The 18608-nt window shown below is 41.0% G+C and overlaps 1 protein-coding gene across 2 annotated transcripts in view; it reads left to right on the top strand.

Annotated features, from left to right (window-relative positions):
• Positions 1-18608, top strand: part of SLC24A2 (solute carrier family 24 member 2) — a 261954-nt gene that overhangs the window by 151219 nt on the left and 92127 nt on the right. For both annotated transcript variants that reach the window (XM_034663968.1, XM_034663969.1), the window contains exons 3-4: positions 14857-14895; positions 17504-17612. In XM_034663968.1, the coding sequence (XP_034519859.1) occupies positions 14857-14895; positions 17504-17612 (148 nt within the window). The remainder of the gene's footprint in view (positions 1-14856; positions 14896-17503; positions 17613-18608) is intronic.

Below are 18608 nucleotides of genomic sequence, written 5' to 3'. Positions count from 1 at the left end.
ATATTTTGTTTTACGTATGCGTAACTAACTTTGGGGACAAAAGTGTAAATAGAAACATATTTGATCATGTTGTCAAAAAAACACATTGAGTAGTATTAACCTGTCAATGCAATGTCACCTAGGACATACATACAAAATGCACACACACAGCATTATTATATAGGATAATGCCCATATCCTCAGGAGATCGCTTGTGAAATGTGTAGGGGTGAAGATTGTATGACGTCTTCAGCTTATTTTAAAATGATTCTGAAAAAATATATAGGCCTATATCGATAAAGCAAATACAGAAAATGGTAATGGTTATTGAATCTACACGGGGGAATACGGCTATCCATTGTATTTTTCTTAAAACTTTTGTTTGAAATTTTTTGTTATAAAAACATAGAGATAAATACATTCTTTTGAGAACAATGTTACTATTAGCACAGTCTTTCACTTTCAGAGGGGATTTCTTCCATCGACTGATGAGTGTCATTTTCCCTTAGGTCCGGTGTATTTTTCATGGTGGTTTAGAATCCTGCCCAAGATCTCCAATGTTTCTACTCTAATTTAGTAAATAATAAACTTCCAGTGGTGATATATCATACTTTATACCACATTATATGATTATTATGAGCATTTAAGAAACTCTCCGGCAATAAACTCATGTAGTAGGCCCTGCTACAAAATGACGTGTATAGAACTACTTTGAGAAGTTCCTCATGGTTAAAACCCAGGCTTCAGAGCCAGCAGCAGTTACAGAGCAAGCTACTTCTTCAGGACATTCCCCCATGTCATCGTCCCCTAATTCTGCAACAGATTTTTAATTCCAGCACCAAAACAGTGCTGAATATTTGGCCAAGAAGACAGTACTAACCATGATATCCATACCTTCTGGCTCCATTTGACCATAATGCAGTTAGGATTCCCAGAGCGTCTCTGTTCCATTTCTGTTACTGCAAGGCTACATCTGTTTTCAATAGCACACAATTTCCACGATGCTATTGACAGATAACAGATAAGATATGCCCTAGGAGACCACAGCCACTATCTGGAACCAGAAATTTTATTTTTAGACCCGAACTTTCCAACATCGTTAGTCCATTACTATCTCACCAGCAAACATAGAGCACTGGCTTCCCTTAATGGCAGACCTCAGTTTCACCTCTCTTTTTCTGTGTATACTTTGTTTTTATGTGATTAGAAGGATGCGTGATGCTTGAAAATACTTCTAAAATCATGTACTTTTTGTTCAAAGAAAAGTTAATGATTAAAGCTCTCAATTTCCCTAAATAGTTTTATGAAGATTAGATGGCTTCCATTTACCGAATAAATTTCCCTCTGTCCTGCCTGGAAGGTGAATTCAGAGGGTGGTGTATCTTAGAGAATACACAGACAGTGGTGCCTTGGACCCAGGCAAGTAAGTACATGAAAAATGCTCAACATCATAAGCCGTTAGAGAAATGCACATTAAGATCACAATGAAATATCACTGTGCCTATTAGAATGGCTAAAATAAACAATGACGATACCAAATGCTGACAAGAATGCAAAAGAGCTAAGTCATTCATACATTGCCGGTGGCAATACAAAATAGTAAAGCCACTCTGGACAGTAGTCTGGCATTTTTTTTCTAAAACTAAAAATGGTCTTATTACCCGGAAATTGTATTCTTGGACATATATCCCAGAGAAATGAAACTTATTTTTATGCAGTAATTTGTACATCAGTGTTCATAGTTTTATTCACAATGGCCCCAAACTGGAAACTATCCAAAGGCCCTTCAATAGGCGGATGTGATACGTCCATCCACACCTTACAATACTACTCAATGGTAAAAAAGGAACAAGCTATTGATATATGCAACAGCTTGGATGAACTTCAAGGAAGTTGTACCAAGTGGGAAAAGCCAGTCTCAAAAAGATATACACTGCATGATCCCACTTATAGAATAATCATGGAAGAATTTCAAGAGATGAATACTGGATCAGTGGTTAGGGATGAGGAGAGGGGACGGGTAGAGATATAAAGAGATAGTGCAAGGCAAGCTCGTGGTAATGATACAATTAAGTATTTTAATTGCAGTGGTGGTTACATGAAGCTACACATGTGATTAAATTGCATAGGGTGACACACATTTTTTTTTGGAACTATAATTGGTCATATTAATCTGTAATTATCTGTTAATCTGTAATTATTTCAAAGCGAATAGTTGTTTTTGTTTTTTTTTTTAAGCGCTTCCTATTGGTTCCTACCACCTAGGCTTGTGATAAGGATGAGTATTTATCACGATATCTCAAATGTGGTTCATGCTCAGCAAAATTCGGCAGGGGTTTTATATATGAACTCTGGTGCTGCTACTTAATTGGAAAACTATGTCTGAGAAGAGAGATTTAAACTAGAATGTAAGTTCCACGAGACCGAAGATCTGGGCTGTTTGGTTCCCTGTTGCATCCCATACCTAGAACAGTTCAGCACGTATAAATAATGTGCTCATTAAGTATGTGTTGGAGACTGAATGAGTGATTCTGAAGACACCATGAAGCAAGGTATGTGGCAAATGGAGCAAGAGGGAATAACTTGGTCATATCCAGGGTAGGACAAATGAAATAGCTAAAATGGCAACTTGCCAGGACTGCCTTCTGGATAGGAAAGATAAGGGAGCTGAGAAGATGTTGAGGATAAATTTGAACGTCAGTGTGACTCTCATTTCCCTCGATCGCATCAGTCTTAGGGGAACAATTGAGAATTTAACCATCTGCATGTCAAGCCCATCAGTGGGTCTCCTAGTTCTCACCATGCATTCTACTTTTCCGGGTGCCCAGGTGTATCATGGTTCATGCCCAGTGGACCTGTTCCTTAATGCCATGTTCTCCACTTACTACATGGTGACCTTGTTCCATTCAGTGCCTCCACCAGCTAAAAGAGATCGCTACTACCGCACTCTCCCCTGCCATTAGTAGGACAGGTCCACCTGTACTGGACCACCAAAAGGAAGACTGGCTCTCTCAGGTTAAAGGACCCATGCCATAGTGACTAGACAACTGGTCCCAAGGACTAAGCCAAAGAATTGTTAGCTGTTGCCACTCTCTATTAGTCAAAATAGTTTCTGCGGACCCGGCCTAAGCCCCAACACTTGATCCCCTCAACTCTTTCCCCTCTCAGAATGAGTTTCCTGCCTGCCTAGTCGAGCATCCTCCTTCCTTGCAAAGCTCTAGACCCACCTCTTTGTAACTGTCCATAAAGATATCATGAATGTTCAATGTTGCAAAGACACCCACGTTCAAGAGGGTGACGATCCCAGCCAAGCAAACAAAATGGCAAACACCGGCCATCAGGAATAAGTGTGAAATGTCAATTTTAAGTTCAAAGAAGGGAGGTTTTATATTGTTACACTTCCACAAGAATGAGGAAATAGAGGCCTGGTCAGTGCATACATCTCAGATACATGGGAGGAGAATGAGTCAAGAAACAGTGGGGTCATTAACAGTATCAAATGATAAGAGAATAGTGACATAGCTCCATGTTGGGCTGAAAAGAAGCCATTTAGCTCCAACTTTGTTATATTTGAGCAGATAGGCTCAGTAAACAATATATCTAATTTCACTTATTTTTTTTAGAGATTTTTATTTATTTATTTGACACAGAGAGAGACAGCCAGCGAGAGAGGGAACACAAGCAGGGGGAGTGGGAGAGGAAGAGGCGGGTTCCCAGTGGAAGAGCCCGACGTGGGGCTCAGGCCCAGAACTCCAGGATCACGCCCCGATCCAAAGGCAGACGCTTAACGACTGAGCCACCCAGGTGCCCCTCACTTATTTATTTTAAAACATGCATCTAGCACCACTGTGCTAGGTACTATGAAATAATATAAAATGAGGGGAAATGGCCTCTGCCCTCAGAAGGGTACTCAGTAATGGGAAAGAGAAATGAGACAAATAATAGGAAGAATGAACTAGGGAGCAAATAGGGAGATACACTGAGTGTGAATGGAATATGGATGTAGCCAAGCAGTGTCCCAAATGAATGCATTGCTGTCCCATCTCCGTGATATGAATGATCTTAGTTCCTTCCTGGGCTCTCTTGGGAACAGGAGAACAGGTCAAGAAATGGGACCAATTCTAAATATCAGTACATTTTTGACAGGAAATGTTATATCCTTCATATTTGTGCCGTTTATTGTTTCATCCAAAGTTTAATTACATTTTCATTTGTATTACTAAATATTCAAGTTGGGTTTATGCCATAACACATTTGCGTCCTGGGGATTCCAAAACCAAGTTCAGCAAATCTGCCATCTCTCATTTTCTGCCCATGTGGAAACTGCATCACATCCTGTAGGAACCAGGTGCTGGTATGGCGAAAGTGAAATTTCTAGGATCACAAGTTAAAATGTGGCGGAGAATCACTATGTCATATTAATGAGGTTACACTGTATCTAGGAGATCATAAAAGTGAAAAGTTACATGTACCAAAATCATAAAGTTACATTCAAATTATAGTCTTTTGTTCTCCTTGGAGTTCAGAGTTTCTTTTTTTTTTTTTTTTTTTTTTTTTTTTAGTCTTAAAAATGTGAAAGTTCTTTTATAAGGTTTGTTGCCAAAAATTAATCACACTTCCCAATTTTATTACTTTCAAGATGCACTTTAAATATTTAGTGCCCTTTTCTATGTGTTGGGTTTGTAATTCTATAGACAGAAACATGTTCTTTATATTCTTCATAGTCTTTGCCAGCTTCTCTTCAAACCAGAGTGGATGTTTAATGTGTGATTGATAAATTAATCAAAAAGTTGTTTACAAAATTTATGGTTAGGCCACAGTTAATTCACTTAAGTATATCCTTAAATATAACACTTAATGTTAAGTGATCTAAATACTATCCCTTCTGTCTAGTTAATTTTACAATAATAATATGTTCTGGGATGTGAACTCCACAGGGACAGAGATTTTTTATAGTTTTGATCATATATGGTTCCCTGGAACCTGGAAGAATGCCTGGCATATAGTTAAGTGTCCAATAAATATTATCAAGTAAGTATTGTTAAATGGCTGCNTTTGATCATATATGGTTCCCTGGAACCTGGAAGAATGCCTGGCATATAGTTAAGTGTCCAATAAATATTATCGAGTAAGTATTGTTAAATGACTGCATTTTTTTTTAAAGATTTTATTTATTTATTTGACAGAGATAGAGAGACAGCCAGCGAGAGAGGGAACACAAGCAGGGGGAGAGGAAGAAGCAGGCTCACAGCAGAGGAGCCTGATGCGGGGCTCGATCCCATAACGCTGAGATCACGCCCTGAGCCGAAGGCAGACGCTTAACCGCTGTGCCACCCAGGCGCCCCTAAATGACTGCATTTTTTAATTCAAAACTTCCTATTCAGAGTCTCTCATGGATGCTTCAGACACTGAGAATGTGGTTCTTTAATTTTTGTTTGAGTTGCTCTTTCCTTGAAACAAAGAAACAGCAGTAGTCCTTCAAGTGACAGAAATAAATTGAAGACTGGGCGCACTGTGCTTCCAAGTCGACTAAATCTAGACTAGTATCGAACATCCACAGTGGTAAGTGGGACCACAAGAGGGCCCCACTTTTCCCCCCTACTAGTGAGTTATAAACTCCTTCATTCAAATCAACCTCATATATGGCTAATCTCATTGCCAGAGTTACTGGAACCTATGCCATTGTGAAGGTCATAAAAAGTGCCCCCATGACCTTCAAGAGATAGAACCAATAATGAACATTCGTGACAATTATAGGCGAGTCTACATAATAACGCTGGGAGAGACAGAGAAAATAACCTCTATTCTTACTGCATTCCCATGCATCCACTTTTTGTACCAAACACAAATAAAATCTGTCATTTTTCGTTTGCACCAGTCACTTAGCAATACCATTTTCTGGCCTCCATTGGAAGTCAGAGCTCATAAATTGCTTTTAATGTACATAAACTTTTTATTGTATTTGGAGTCTAGTGCCTCCAGCCTCCTTCCCACAGGCCACTGCAAGGAAAATTCCACTTTCTCGTTTCTCCCGTGCTTGGGCTCTGGAGCCCAGCTGTCTGAATTCATATCCCAACTCTGCCACTGACTAGCTACGTGGCCTTGAACAAATTATCCAACTTCCATCAGCCTCAAGGTCCTTATGTATTAAAGGTAGCAGGAGTGGTTATAATACCTATTTTGAGGGCTCAATGAGATATTTATATATAAAGCACTTGGCACATTTTGAACTTTCAATAAATGTTGCCCATTATGATTGGAATCTATTTGATTTGTGGGAAATCAGTCTGTGGTTTGTCCAGCACCAGCATGTGTTGGAGTTTTCTTTAAAATTCGCATCCTCTTAGACACTCTTTCCTTCAAAGAAGCAAGGCAGTCCAGACTTACTATGTGAGTGCATTTGGGATTCTTTATTAGTCAAAGGAAATTTGCGTGACTCTAGCCAGAATACCACTAGCAGATTGTGTTTGACTGGCTATCAAAACGGTTCATTAGCAATTGTGAGGATTGCTCAAGCAATACAACGAAGTATATTAACAACATCTGGATTGGGGGGGAATGAGACATGACAGTGATAGTTGGGTTGTTAATTCCTAAATTAAGTGAATTAACACAGGAGCTTAGTATACTGAGCACAGAAAGAGCCTGAGGACTCTCCCGCTTCTCTCTCNGTGATAGTTGGGTTGTTAATTCCTAAATTAAGTGAATTAACACAGGAGCTTAGTATACTGAGCACAGAAAGAGCCTGAGGACTCTCCCGCTTCTCTCTCTCTTCATTTCCAAACACACTGTGTACCAACTTGATAAGTATTATTTTCTTAAAAAGAAGGAGAAGGGGGCGCCTGGGTGGCACAGTGGTTAAGCATCTGCCTTCAGCTCAGGGCGTGATCCTGGCATTCTGGGATCGAGCCCCACATCAGGCTCCTCTGCTGGGAGCCTGCTTCTTCCTCTCCCACTCCCCCTGCTTGTGTTCCCTCTCTCGCTGGCTGTCTCTATCTCTGTCAAATAAATAAATAAAAAATCTTAAAATAAAAAAAATTTANCCCCCTGCTTGTGTTCCCTCTCTTGCTGGCTGTCTCTATCTCTGTCGAATAAATAAATAAAAAATCTTAAAATAAAAAAAATTTAAAAAAAAGAAGGAGAAGAGGGGCGCCTGGGTGGTGCAGTCAGTTAAGCGTCCAACTCTTGGTTTCAGCTTAGGTCATGATCTTGGGATCTTGGGATCATGGGATAAAGCCCCGTATGGGGCTCCACACTCAGTGCAGACTCTGCTTGGATTCTCTCTCTCCTCCTCACCCCCCCAACTCTCTCACACTCTCTCTCTCTCTCTCAAAAATAAATAAATAAATCTTTTAAAAGAGAGAGAGAGAGAAGAAATTAGTCTATGTTTACTTAATGATTGACAGCAGCACATAAGCAAGATAGATGATGGATAGATAGATAGATAGATAGATAGATAGATAGATAGATGATAGGGACACCTGTGTGGCTTAGTCGGTTGTGTCTAACACTTCGTTTCCGCTCAGGTCATGGTCTCATGGATCTTGAGATCCAGCCCGTGAGCTCAGCAGGGAGTCCACTTAAAGATTCTCACCCTCTGGGGGCTCCTGGGTAGCGCAGTCGTTGGGCGTCTGCCTTTGGCTCAGGGCATGATCCCGGCGTTCTGGGATCGAGCCCCACATTGGGCTCCTCCGCTGGGAGCCTGCTTCTCCCTCTCCCACTCCCCCACTTGTGTTCCCTCTCTTGCTGGCTGTCTCTCTCTGTCAAATAAATAAATAAAATCTTTAAAAAAAAAAAAAAGATTCTCGCCCTCTGCCCAACCCCCACTCAGGTGCACACAAGAGCATGCTTTCTCTCTCTCTCTCTCTCAAATAAATCATCTTTTTTTAAAAAGTACATTTGGAAGATAAAGATTCTCGCCCTCTGCCCAACCCCCACTCAGGTGCACACAAGAGCATGCTTTCTCTCTCTCTCTCTCTCTCTCAAATAAATCATCTTTTTTTAAAAAGTACATTTGGAAGATTGGTGATAGACCTTCACATTATGTACGTGATACTTGTTCAGAATTTTTTGATAATGCCAGATCATCAGTAAAGTTTGGAGGCATTGGTAATACGCAATTGTGTAGACTTCAGCTGGTCCTTTGCAGTACAATTCTGCATCTTGAAGTTGCCCTGTCCCCTTGGCCTGACTGGGAATTCCCAAATTGTATCCCAACAATTTTAAAGTAGATCACATCAGATGCCCCATCCCATCTGTTATGAGCAGCTGCCCTCTCATGGGGTAAGCTTTTGTCAAGTATTAACTGGGACCTTATTTCACTCTATCCAAATCATGACTCAACAGATGTGAGAGGTGCTCATACTGGACATGTTCACAGATCCTCTCAGCACAGCCTGGCTTCCTGGATTCACAGAACTTCTAGTTCAGGATGTTACCCAATGAGAAAGGGCTCCAACAGAAATTGAATTCGTGCTAGGCCTGTAGCCTTTCTGATCCAGATATTTCCCTTTTTCTTCTCACAAACAACATCCTGATAAGTGAAAGTATTGAACAGAAATTTGCAGAGCTCCTGGGGTGGGGAGGGTCCTTTTGGTTCAGGGATGGATTCTGCCTTCTCTGAATTTTGCAACCTCCAGGGCTTCCTGATAAAATCAGACCCACTAGGTTATGTGAGATATGAGATGCTGACATAGCCTTGCCAATCCTGAATCCTTCAGACAATGCCGATTCGTGGGAGCCAAGTCAAGGAAATATACCCTGTTGTGTCATCTCCTCCTCCCTCAGCTGCCAAACTAGGATACGCCCAGTAAACCATCCTGCAGTGTGCTACACAACTCACCTCTCACTATCCTGAAAAATGGAATTTTCCTCCTCCTAGAAATCACTCTCTTCTCTAATCCAGTTCACAGCCTTGGGCATGCATTTGTCTTATAATTTGTCATTATTCTGGGGCACCTGGGTGGCTCAGTTGGTTAAGCATCTGCCTTCAGCTCAGGTCATGATCCCAGGATCATGGGATGGAGCCCTGAGTCAGGCTCCTTGCTCAGCAAGGAGTCTGCATCTTGCTCTCCCTCTGTCCCCCCCCCAACTTGTGTGCTTTCTTGCTCTCTCTTTTTCAAGAATAAATAAAATCTTAAAAAATAATAATTTGCATTATTCCCTCTTGTGACTCCTAATATTTATTGTAATGATAATGGAGCTAATCCATAGTGCTAACTCCGTACCAAATGTTGACCTAAGCACTTAACATGTATTAATCCATTTAACCTTTGCAACAAACTCCAAAATAGTTACTATCAGTATCCCCATTTTACAAATAAGGAAACTAAAGCATAGAGAGATTAAGTAACTTGTCCAAGGTCACACTGCTAATAAGTGACAAAAATAGGAAAATGAACCTGAGCAGTGTGGTCCTGGATTCCATATTCCTAGCAACTATATGATGTCACTACTCATCCTACATTTTTTTCTTCTCTTGTAACAACTATTTAAAAGGCAAAAATGTTGGGGTACCTGAGTGGTTCAGTCAGCTGGGCATCTGACTCTTGACTTCGGTTGAGGTCATGATCTCAGGGTCATGAGATCGAACCTGGCATCAGGCTCGGAGCTTAGCAGGGAATCTGCTTGAGATTCTCTCCCTCTCCCTCTCCCTCTCCCTCTGCCCCTGCTCGTGCCATGTGTCTGTCTGTCTGTCTGTCTCTCTCTCTCTCTCTCAAATAAATAAAAACCTCTAAAATAAAAAATAAAGAACATAAAAGGCAAAATGTTGTTCCTTAACTGTCACTATTTGGGACAGTACCTATTCTTTTGATATTTTTTTCTACTATCCCAAATATTTCATGATCATGGGAATTATTCAAGCAAACCATTGAAAGCCTTTTCTTCCAAAATGTGAGCTTCCGTTGCTACACTTTTTACTTGTTTTCAACCTTTTCTTTCCATTCCAATGTGTTTCTGTATTTATTTTTTATTTTTTCCAATGTTTTTCTTTATTTTTTTAAAAAGATTTTATTTATTTGTTTGACAGAGAGGGAGAGCACAAGCAGGGGGAGCAGCAGGCAGAGGGAGAGGGAGAAGCAGGCTCCCCGCTGAGCAGAGAGCCTGATGCGGGACTCGATGCTAGGACCCTAGGATCATGACCTGAGCTAAAGGCGGGTACTTAACCGACTGAGCCTCCCAGGCGCCCCCCAATGTGTTTTTTAAACCAGAGTTGCGAGGTGGGTGTTCCTGCATCCTGGGCAGCCACCTCCAGCCCTCATTGATCTTTGAAATTCTCACTTTCCTAATGGGCAGAGATAGTGGATAATTACCCAGCAACCAATGGTAAAAGTTATTTGAACTTACATCTCTTAGTATTTCTTTCTTTAGGAATTTATTTAATCCCACCGCCCTCAATGTTTTAGGGAGTCTGCTAAGACCAAAAAGAGAGGGAGACAGTGATGATTTTGCATCTGATTAAGTGGTAAGATTTCTTTCCTTTTAGATTTTCAGGTCTGAGGCTTTTGCACCTTCTAGTCTTCCCATAGGCTTTGAGGTTTATTCATCTCTTTCCCAGGAGAGATGTTTTGAAAGTTATTGTTTGTTACAGCTAAGTGTAGTGAAAGAAAAAGGAGACATCATTTCCTACTTCCTTGTTAATTTCTTAAACTAAAATCCATCATTCCCTTCTACCCCACTTTTCTAAGTTCTAAGGCATCATAATAGTGTCAGTTAAATATTGAATTAACATTTCTAGTCCCTGGCATACGTGTTTTAGGTCACATTTATGACAAAATAATGATACTTTTAAATTTGTTTTTATAGACTTTGTACAGTGCTTCTGGGCCTTGGCACAATAAATTCTGGTGCATTTCACAGATCTAGTGAGAGATTAGAGTGGCAGAAGTTGATGGGTACTCCTTGACTGTTGTGAATAATTGCTTATCTCTGATGCCACGCCACTGACCAGTTGCCTTTTGGCATATGAAGTCTTCCCAGAGACTCGTTTGATTATGTGATTTGCAGGTTGGCAGTCACTGGTCAGAGTGAAACAAGGACTGCGCTGTCACGATAAAGCTACACTGTGTCGTATTTGCCTAATGTTGATGTGTCTGGGGGGGAGGGGGGCCTGCATGTGAGGTAAAGCTCTGTATAAGGTCAGATCACACACTTTGTAGTCAAGGAAATCATTGCTCAAAAGGTGCTTTCTGAGGTCAAAGGAAGAGAGACGATTTAAGTGTTTATGAATGTTTTCTAAATGGGCTATGTGTTTTTTAATGGGGGTGGGGCACTCTCGAACCACCTAGCAAATAGGAAGCAAAAGTCCGGTATAGAACTAGGGTTTCTACCAGGGAGAACAACAGATATTAATGGCGTTCCAGTTGCTCAATTTCTCAATTCCTTGCAGTGATTAGGGAGGAGGCCGGTTTAAGTTAAATAAAGGGTTGAATTACAGGCTATTTTCTTTTAAGTAAAAGATATATTCCTTATATCCTGGCCTCGTAGATGTCCTGCTTTCATGAATGAAAAGGAGGGTCTGTGTTGATACACCAGAGCCCCAACCTGGGACCCTTAGGGATGCATTTTATGAATTCTTTCAAATATTCCTCAAGAATATCTATGTATGTTCCCAATTGGCCTAACAAAATTTTCCTGTAGCCGGCGCAGCCTTTCAACTGACCACCAGGAATTGGGCTTTCAAATTAGTAAAGCCCAAACGTGTGATATTTGTGGGGGTTTAAAACCAAGAGCATTTAAACACAATGCATAAGAAGAATGTCAAGGTTAATCCTTAAAGTCGCATTAGTCTTCTTTTGAAGAAGCGTCTTCTGTAGTATACAGTGGGTTGAAATGAACTTGCCACCTGTTCAGTGGCCCTGAAAATAAATTCACAACACTGAGGCCAACCGCAAACCCAGATCGTTAGCTAAATAACTCAGTGGTTAGAAATACTACAGGCCTAGAAGCATCGGCTATACACATCTGGATCTTGTCTTTGTTATCTTCTCTAGTTACTTCCAGTGTAGGTAAAACCCCTTTGAAGCTGAATTCCTGACATAATCAGCATCGCGTCCCCTAGGACCATGAAGCGGCTTCACGGTGCCGTTCAGGCGAGGCTGAGTCCGGTGGGCATGAGGAATTATCAGTAGATGCAGATGAGCCCCCGAAAATGAGCAATTACCGTCATACGACACACTTCTCATTTCTCTTGCAACGGGGCTACATAAAAGGAAAGTGGAGGGGTGTCTTAATGGCCTCAGTTGCCATTTATGTGTATAACGAAACATACATGTTGTAACCTGATAGGTATTCATGTCTGCAAGTCACACTTGAAAGAAAACTAATGATGTCAACTGCTGCTGACATTAAACAGTGGGAGATTTTGTAAGGATTTCAGACTTTGCTCTGCGTTCAGTTTTTTCTTTGTGGAATCTATAGACAAGGTCTTTTCTTTCCATTTATTGTATCTTAGGCTCCATCTTCTTGTGAGAGAAAAGGGAAGTCAATGGGGCAGATCTTTTTTCTCCCTTTCAGACCAAAAGACAGGTTTAATTTTTTTTTTCCTTCCTCAAATATTTTCTTTAAATATATATAGTTTTTAAATCCAAACTCTTGGCTGGTTACAGTTTTGCTTTTATAAAGACCCCCTGGTTCTTTCCTCCTTTTCATCCTGTTCTTTCATGTTCTGTAGTGCCGCTGTGGTATCAGTCCCAGCTCATAATTATTTGTCTCCCATTTAGCCACAAGGTGTAAATTCGCTAACTGAAAAGGCGTGCTCTGGCAGTTAATCATGTTGTATGTCCAAAGGCTGAGTTTGCTGCACTGGATAACTTCCCTGGGGGATTTGTTCTGTAAAATGTGGGGCCATTTGTTGAGCTGTCTGATGGAGAAGAAGAGAAAATGGAAGGACCTGTCACAGAGAAGTGGGATCATTCAGTGCCTTCAGAGAAAAAAGGGAAATCAAAGAACAATGTCAGGTCCACTTCAGTCTCCAAGCACATTCCTGGGAACTAGGGGCTCAGTGATATTTTCTTATTCGAGTTTTGAGGGAAGTCTCTGAGAGAGCCCCAAATCAGGGGAATGACGAATTTAGAATGCCCAAGGGCTCTGCTCAGAAATTACCACCAGTGGCAGGGGCATCTGGGTGGCTCAGTCGGTTAAGCATCTGACTCTTGATTTCTGTTCAGGTCACAATTTCTGGGTTGTGAGATCCATCCCCATGTCGGGCTCTGTGCTGGCCGTGGAGCCTGCTTGGGATTCTCTCTCTCTCCGTCTCCTTTTGGTCCTCCCCCCACCTCTCTCCCTCTCTAAAAAAAAAGAAAAGAAAAGAAATTATAACCAGTGCAGAATGCTTCTGTCTGGGCCTGAGACTTACAAGTTCTTCAAGCGCCCATACAAATGTTTGGAACCAGAAGAAAAAAATATATGTTGATATTGACTCTAAAATCTAAAAAAGGTACCTACAAGATTATTAAATGTTTAACTGAATGTCTACAGATACTTAATATGAACTTCATTAAGTATGAAATTTAGTCTTCTTGAAAGTTACATTATACGTAAAAACAAATTATGGATTCAGTTTCTCACGTTCCAAGATCTCAAGCATGCCAGTCATAGTTAAACAAATTGCATGTAGCCAATAATTTGAAATACAAAATCATAAAAGGATTATAAGAATCCTTTCCATTTTTGTACACAGAAATGTATATTTTAGGTGGGATATGGAAGCATCTTAACGTTCTTATATAAAGATGGGTGGTAGGACTGAAAAAGAGAGTCTAGTGTTTGTGAAGGTTCTAAAAGAGCTTTGCACCATGCACTCATCTCCGTATGGAATGGATTATTCCTGAAGACTTAGATCACCAAAGACAGTAATGGGGAGGACCAGAGGCAAGGTTCCAGTTTGTTTTTGCTGTATGCACCCATGGTTGAAGTGTGGTGACAAGGCAGTGTGGTCCGAGCATGAGGAAGGTCACAGGGCTCCTGCACATCATTGGGAAGATCACAGGTTGGGGCCCTGGTTCTGCCGAAGGAGGGTGCTTATTAAGTTGACAAAGCAAAGCCAGCCAGTTGGGTCATGTTGGTAGAACTCCCGTGTCCCTTTGTCGGGGTCGTGTTCTCTCCTAACAGATGACCTAACAGATGACCAGGCCCTCAGGCGCCCTGGTGTTTAGTTTCTCTACTTGACAGATACTTCCATTTTTAGAATGGAAAGCTTGAAGTGGTGTAGAGGCAGAAAAAAGAAGTATCTGAATTCTGTGTGTGATGGTCTTCGTCTTCTGATCAGGGGTCCAACTTCTTCAGGCTTTATTTTATTCACCATATATGGGGTGGTGAACATGGACTCCCTCCAAAATACTCGGAAGATGATACTTCCTTGTAATCCCAGCCCCTAACAATAACCACTAATAACGGTTTGGTGTGATCCTTGCAGAATTTTTTCTTTACGTATCCCAAAGCATTGTTCATTTATTTCCTCTGTAAAATGACATGACAAATAAGATCTTAATTTTTTTTCACTTGAACAGTGTATCTTAAGATATTTTTGCATGTCAATACATGTGTACCTATCTCATTTATTTTAATGACCACATGGTATTCCACTGCATGGAGGGGCCATAAAGGATTAAACTGCCCTCCATTGCTGGGCATTTGGGATGACCATTCAACTTTGAGCAATCAGGAGAATGTACAATAGGCCTAAATAAACCATTATATATTGGCTAGGCTAGTAATCTATACTGTCGGCCCCCTGTGTTGGTTCCTTCCTGCCCAGAAGCAGAAAGAACCAAATCTTTCCTTATACTGATGCTTGTTATTAAATATAAAACTGAGATGTGATTTGTTGTTTATTTATTTCTTTGTCTTCTGTTTTTGCCTTTTTCTCTTCTGCAGTCATCTACAGCCAGGGACAAGGATGAGCAGACTCTCCCGGTAGGAAACAGTGGCTCTGTCTGTACTCTGTCCGTGTGCCTGTGGAGAGTGTGGGGCAGGGGTGGGAGGAGGCGGGCTCATGTGCTCAACAAACCACCCTCCCCCTTGGGATACTTAAATGGCTTAATCTACCGGTATATATGTATACTCCGTCCTCTAATTAGTGTCAACTGTATTCTGATAATCACTGATATTCAAATTATTTCTGGGACTAGATTTCAAAAAGTTTGAGTTCCCTCTTTCATTTGGCATAAACTTTTATGTGAGTTGAAAGAATGAAATATTTCCAAATTGCATCCCATGGGATGTTGAGCTGATATTTGGGGACAATGTGGGATCTCCTGCTTGATAGATATTTTTTATGTATCTGCATGCCCTAAATTTTTGGTTGGAAATTTCTTTTGGTTCCTTCAAAAGAAATGCTGCATGAGACCTATGTATTTAATATATACATAATACCCAAAAGAATGCTTTAAGTTGTTCTATAGATATAATCCTTTGCCAGTGAAGATCTCCACAACGAAGTTCTTCCAGTTTCCTAGAATGAACATAGTAACAGTGATTATGAAAAATTATTAACAACAAACACATTTTCCAGTTTCTATCCAATTAACACATCACATTCTGTAACATGCAACAGGGCAAGGAAGTGACCTTCAGAGTTTTTGTGTTCAGCCATCAAACAATGATTACATTTCAACCCTAGTCGAGTCTCTTAACCTTGTCCCTAAAATATTTTGAACCTTAATCATCTGAGTCAAATATTACAATGCATTAAAAAATATCACAGATTTTTAAGACTGAAAAGACTAGTAATAAAGATACATATGACCCATCCATCCTCCTACAGTGCTCAGAGCAAAGACTCAGGCCATTCACTAAGAGCCCATCCAATATGCCAGATCTGGTACTGGGCTTGGGATACAGACCCAATCACTTCCTTTGAGGAACTCAAGATTGGGTTCACAATTGAGACACCAGTAATCTCTGATTCTTCTTCTGTCAGAGTTAAGAGTATGATTTCTGATAGCTTGTCAATGATAATAGAGTCACACTAAGAAATTCAGATTTCTCCAAGTATCTCACACTGGCATTTTACCCGTACTTCAAGTTACCATGGCTTTCACCTTTGTCCCCAAATGTGTGGACCACGATTGTTAATAAGTATTCTACAAAATAAGAGACCTCAGGGCACCATCCAACTTAACCAAGTTAACCAGGTTTCTTTAGTGCTACACTCAGTGGTCTAATGTATATCTTAAAATGCTAAACATGGATTGGTCTAGGATGTAGCGTTTGCCAAATGTATTTGATTGTGAAGTCTCTTGGGGGACCCTCCTGGGGAAGCCTTTGTGGGTCTTGATTGTGATGAGATATATTGGAAAACCCTTATCATATAGATAGTTGGGAGACTTCATGGGAAATCGTATTTTATTTTTACCTGGCCCCAGAAAAATTTTATGTTGAGATTTTGGATCAAAAGTTCAATAAGCAATTAATTCCTTCGCACTACCTTACCTCGCTCCCTCTTAAATCCGGCTGTCTGTAAGGCTTAGCTGCTTCTAAAGCCTCTTCCCCTGTGAGACCTAGCACAAAATCAACCGAAGGGGGAGAAAGCAGTTCCTAGTCAGGATAAAAATCCATCAAATCCTGAGGGTTTAGGGTGTCTTTTTTTTAGCCTATTTGCTTTTGAAGATGCCATAAAAAGAGATTGTTGGTAACCTTATCTCTAGAAGTTCTTTCTTCCTCTCTTACCTGACAGTTTCACTTCATTGGCCAAAGGGTCACACCAGTAGTTTGAGCAAAAGGAGCCCCCCTCCCCCCAGCTTGAAAGTCAGGGGTATTTTCAGTGGATTCTTAATAGGAGGTTCTTTCCCTTTAGAACTCTCTTAATATAGACCATAGGGCTTCATGAGTTGGAAATGTGGTCCCCAGGGTAGAGATGAGGTACCCCAGGAGATAGGCAAGCTGTTCTTTTGGGGAGCAAGGAGAAAATATTAGCGCCTCTATCATTTACTTCCTGTATTATTCTTCATAATTTCTCCTTTTGCAAATGTTCTATCATAGCTACGCTCAGATGTTGGTATTTGTGGATCTAGTGACAGAGATGGACACATATATGCATACTCAAAACTTTGATAGGTAGGGTGCACAGTGTAAACATTTTAGACACCATCCCCGGTTCAGATAACAAATTTTGAGAGAAGCAAACCTGAGATCCATTTCTCTATCCTCCATTTTTCACCTCATTTCACTTCTCTGAGACAGTGTCCTCATCTGTCTAAAGGGAATAATGACCATATCTCGTTCAGAGGGCTCGTTCTGAGATTGAGATATAATGGAGGTGAAGCATATAGTACATTGACTAGCATTTAGTAAGCTCCAAAAAAAAAAAAATAATCCCAAAAATGGTAGCAATGAGTTCATTTAGGATGTGAGAAAGCCATTCCTTGGCAGGATTGGAAATGTCCTTTGAACATCTTTCGTACAATAGTGTGTCATCATGTGACAGAAATGAGTGACTACCAGACGAAGTGAGATCTTATCTGTAATGCACTGCCTAGAGTTTCCGAGAACTAACCACATTTTTGTTGGTGTCTCCGCTCAGGCTAAGCCACGTCTCCAGCGAGGCGGAAGTTCTGCCTCCCTCCACAACAGTCTCATGAGGAATAGCATCTTCCAGCTCATGATCCACACCCTTGACCCACTCGCTGAAGGTAAATGTCAGGCGCTAGTTGGGCAGCTTGTGGCGGGGGAGGGGGGAAGAGGATGTAAAAAGGCTTCTTTGCAGAAAACATGTTTACTCTTCCATCGCACAAGCCAGCCACTGTCCTCGCATGGAGCATCTGGAAGCCCTGGGCCCTTAGCATGCTTTATCTGCAGCAGCTCTGTTCACAATTGGAGAGTGTTGTACCAGGAGTAGGAGCTGAGGTCTGTGTCCTGATTCTGTCTTTTGATGCTTCCAGCATAAAGAGTTTGTTATGAGGCAGAGAAGACAAAAAGGTTTCTCTCCCTCCCAGCTGGAGTGACAGCTCTCTTTCATCATCCCTCCTAAGTTCCAAAACGAAGCTGTATATGGAGATGAATTGTGCATTTTTTTTTAAAAAGAGAGAAGGGACTGCCATGACTTAGGGCCATGAAGAGTTTGGGGAATGATGTTCACTGTAGAACATTGATGTTGTCCTGGTTCTTTGGCAGTGGTAGGGTGGTGGGTGAGCTAAGCATCCAAAGAGCCTTCTGAAGGTAACTACTTGGGATCAGTCTCAGAAGGCCTGGTTCACCTCCTAGAGTAATCTGTGAACGATCACAAAGAATCCAGTATTGCGTTCTTCAAGTTTTACTCATTCACAATAAAGGCAGATTCGTCCTGTGTCTTTACTTACATAACTATCCTAAAAATTTAATTTTCCAGTAGGCAGATATCTTATGTGTCAAATAAATATCAGAGTTAGGCTGTTAGCAAGAGGTGCAAATGCAAGCTAGTGTGTTCTGCCTTCATCTCTGGACCTTGTAATTGGGCCTGCTGTTACATGGGGGCTAACAGGGGTTGTTGGAAGAGCATGGCCTGGGACACGTGGGATGAAATTGTCAAATCATGTCACATAGATCGGCGCTCTTACCCAATATAAAGCTTTGCTGAATAATTTCAAGGGTATAGGTCATCAAGAGATGCAGATGAAGGAAAGAACATTTGGGGACCTCAAGAACGGCTC

This window comes from Ailuropoda melanoleuca, chromosome 7, assembly GCF_002007445.2.
Source record: "Ailuropoda melanoleuca isolate Jingjing chromosome 7, ASM200744v2, whole genome shotgun sequence".
Classification (NCBI taxonomy): domain Eukaryota; kingdom Metazoa; phylum Chordata; class Mammalia; order Carnivora; family Ursidae; genus Ailuropoda; species Ailuropoda melanoleuca.
The sequence above is the reverse complement of the archived record's forward strand: the minus strand, read 5'-3'. Positions and strand labels throughout refer to the sequence as shown.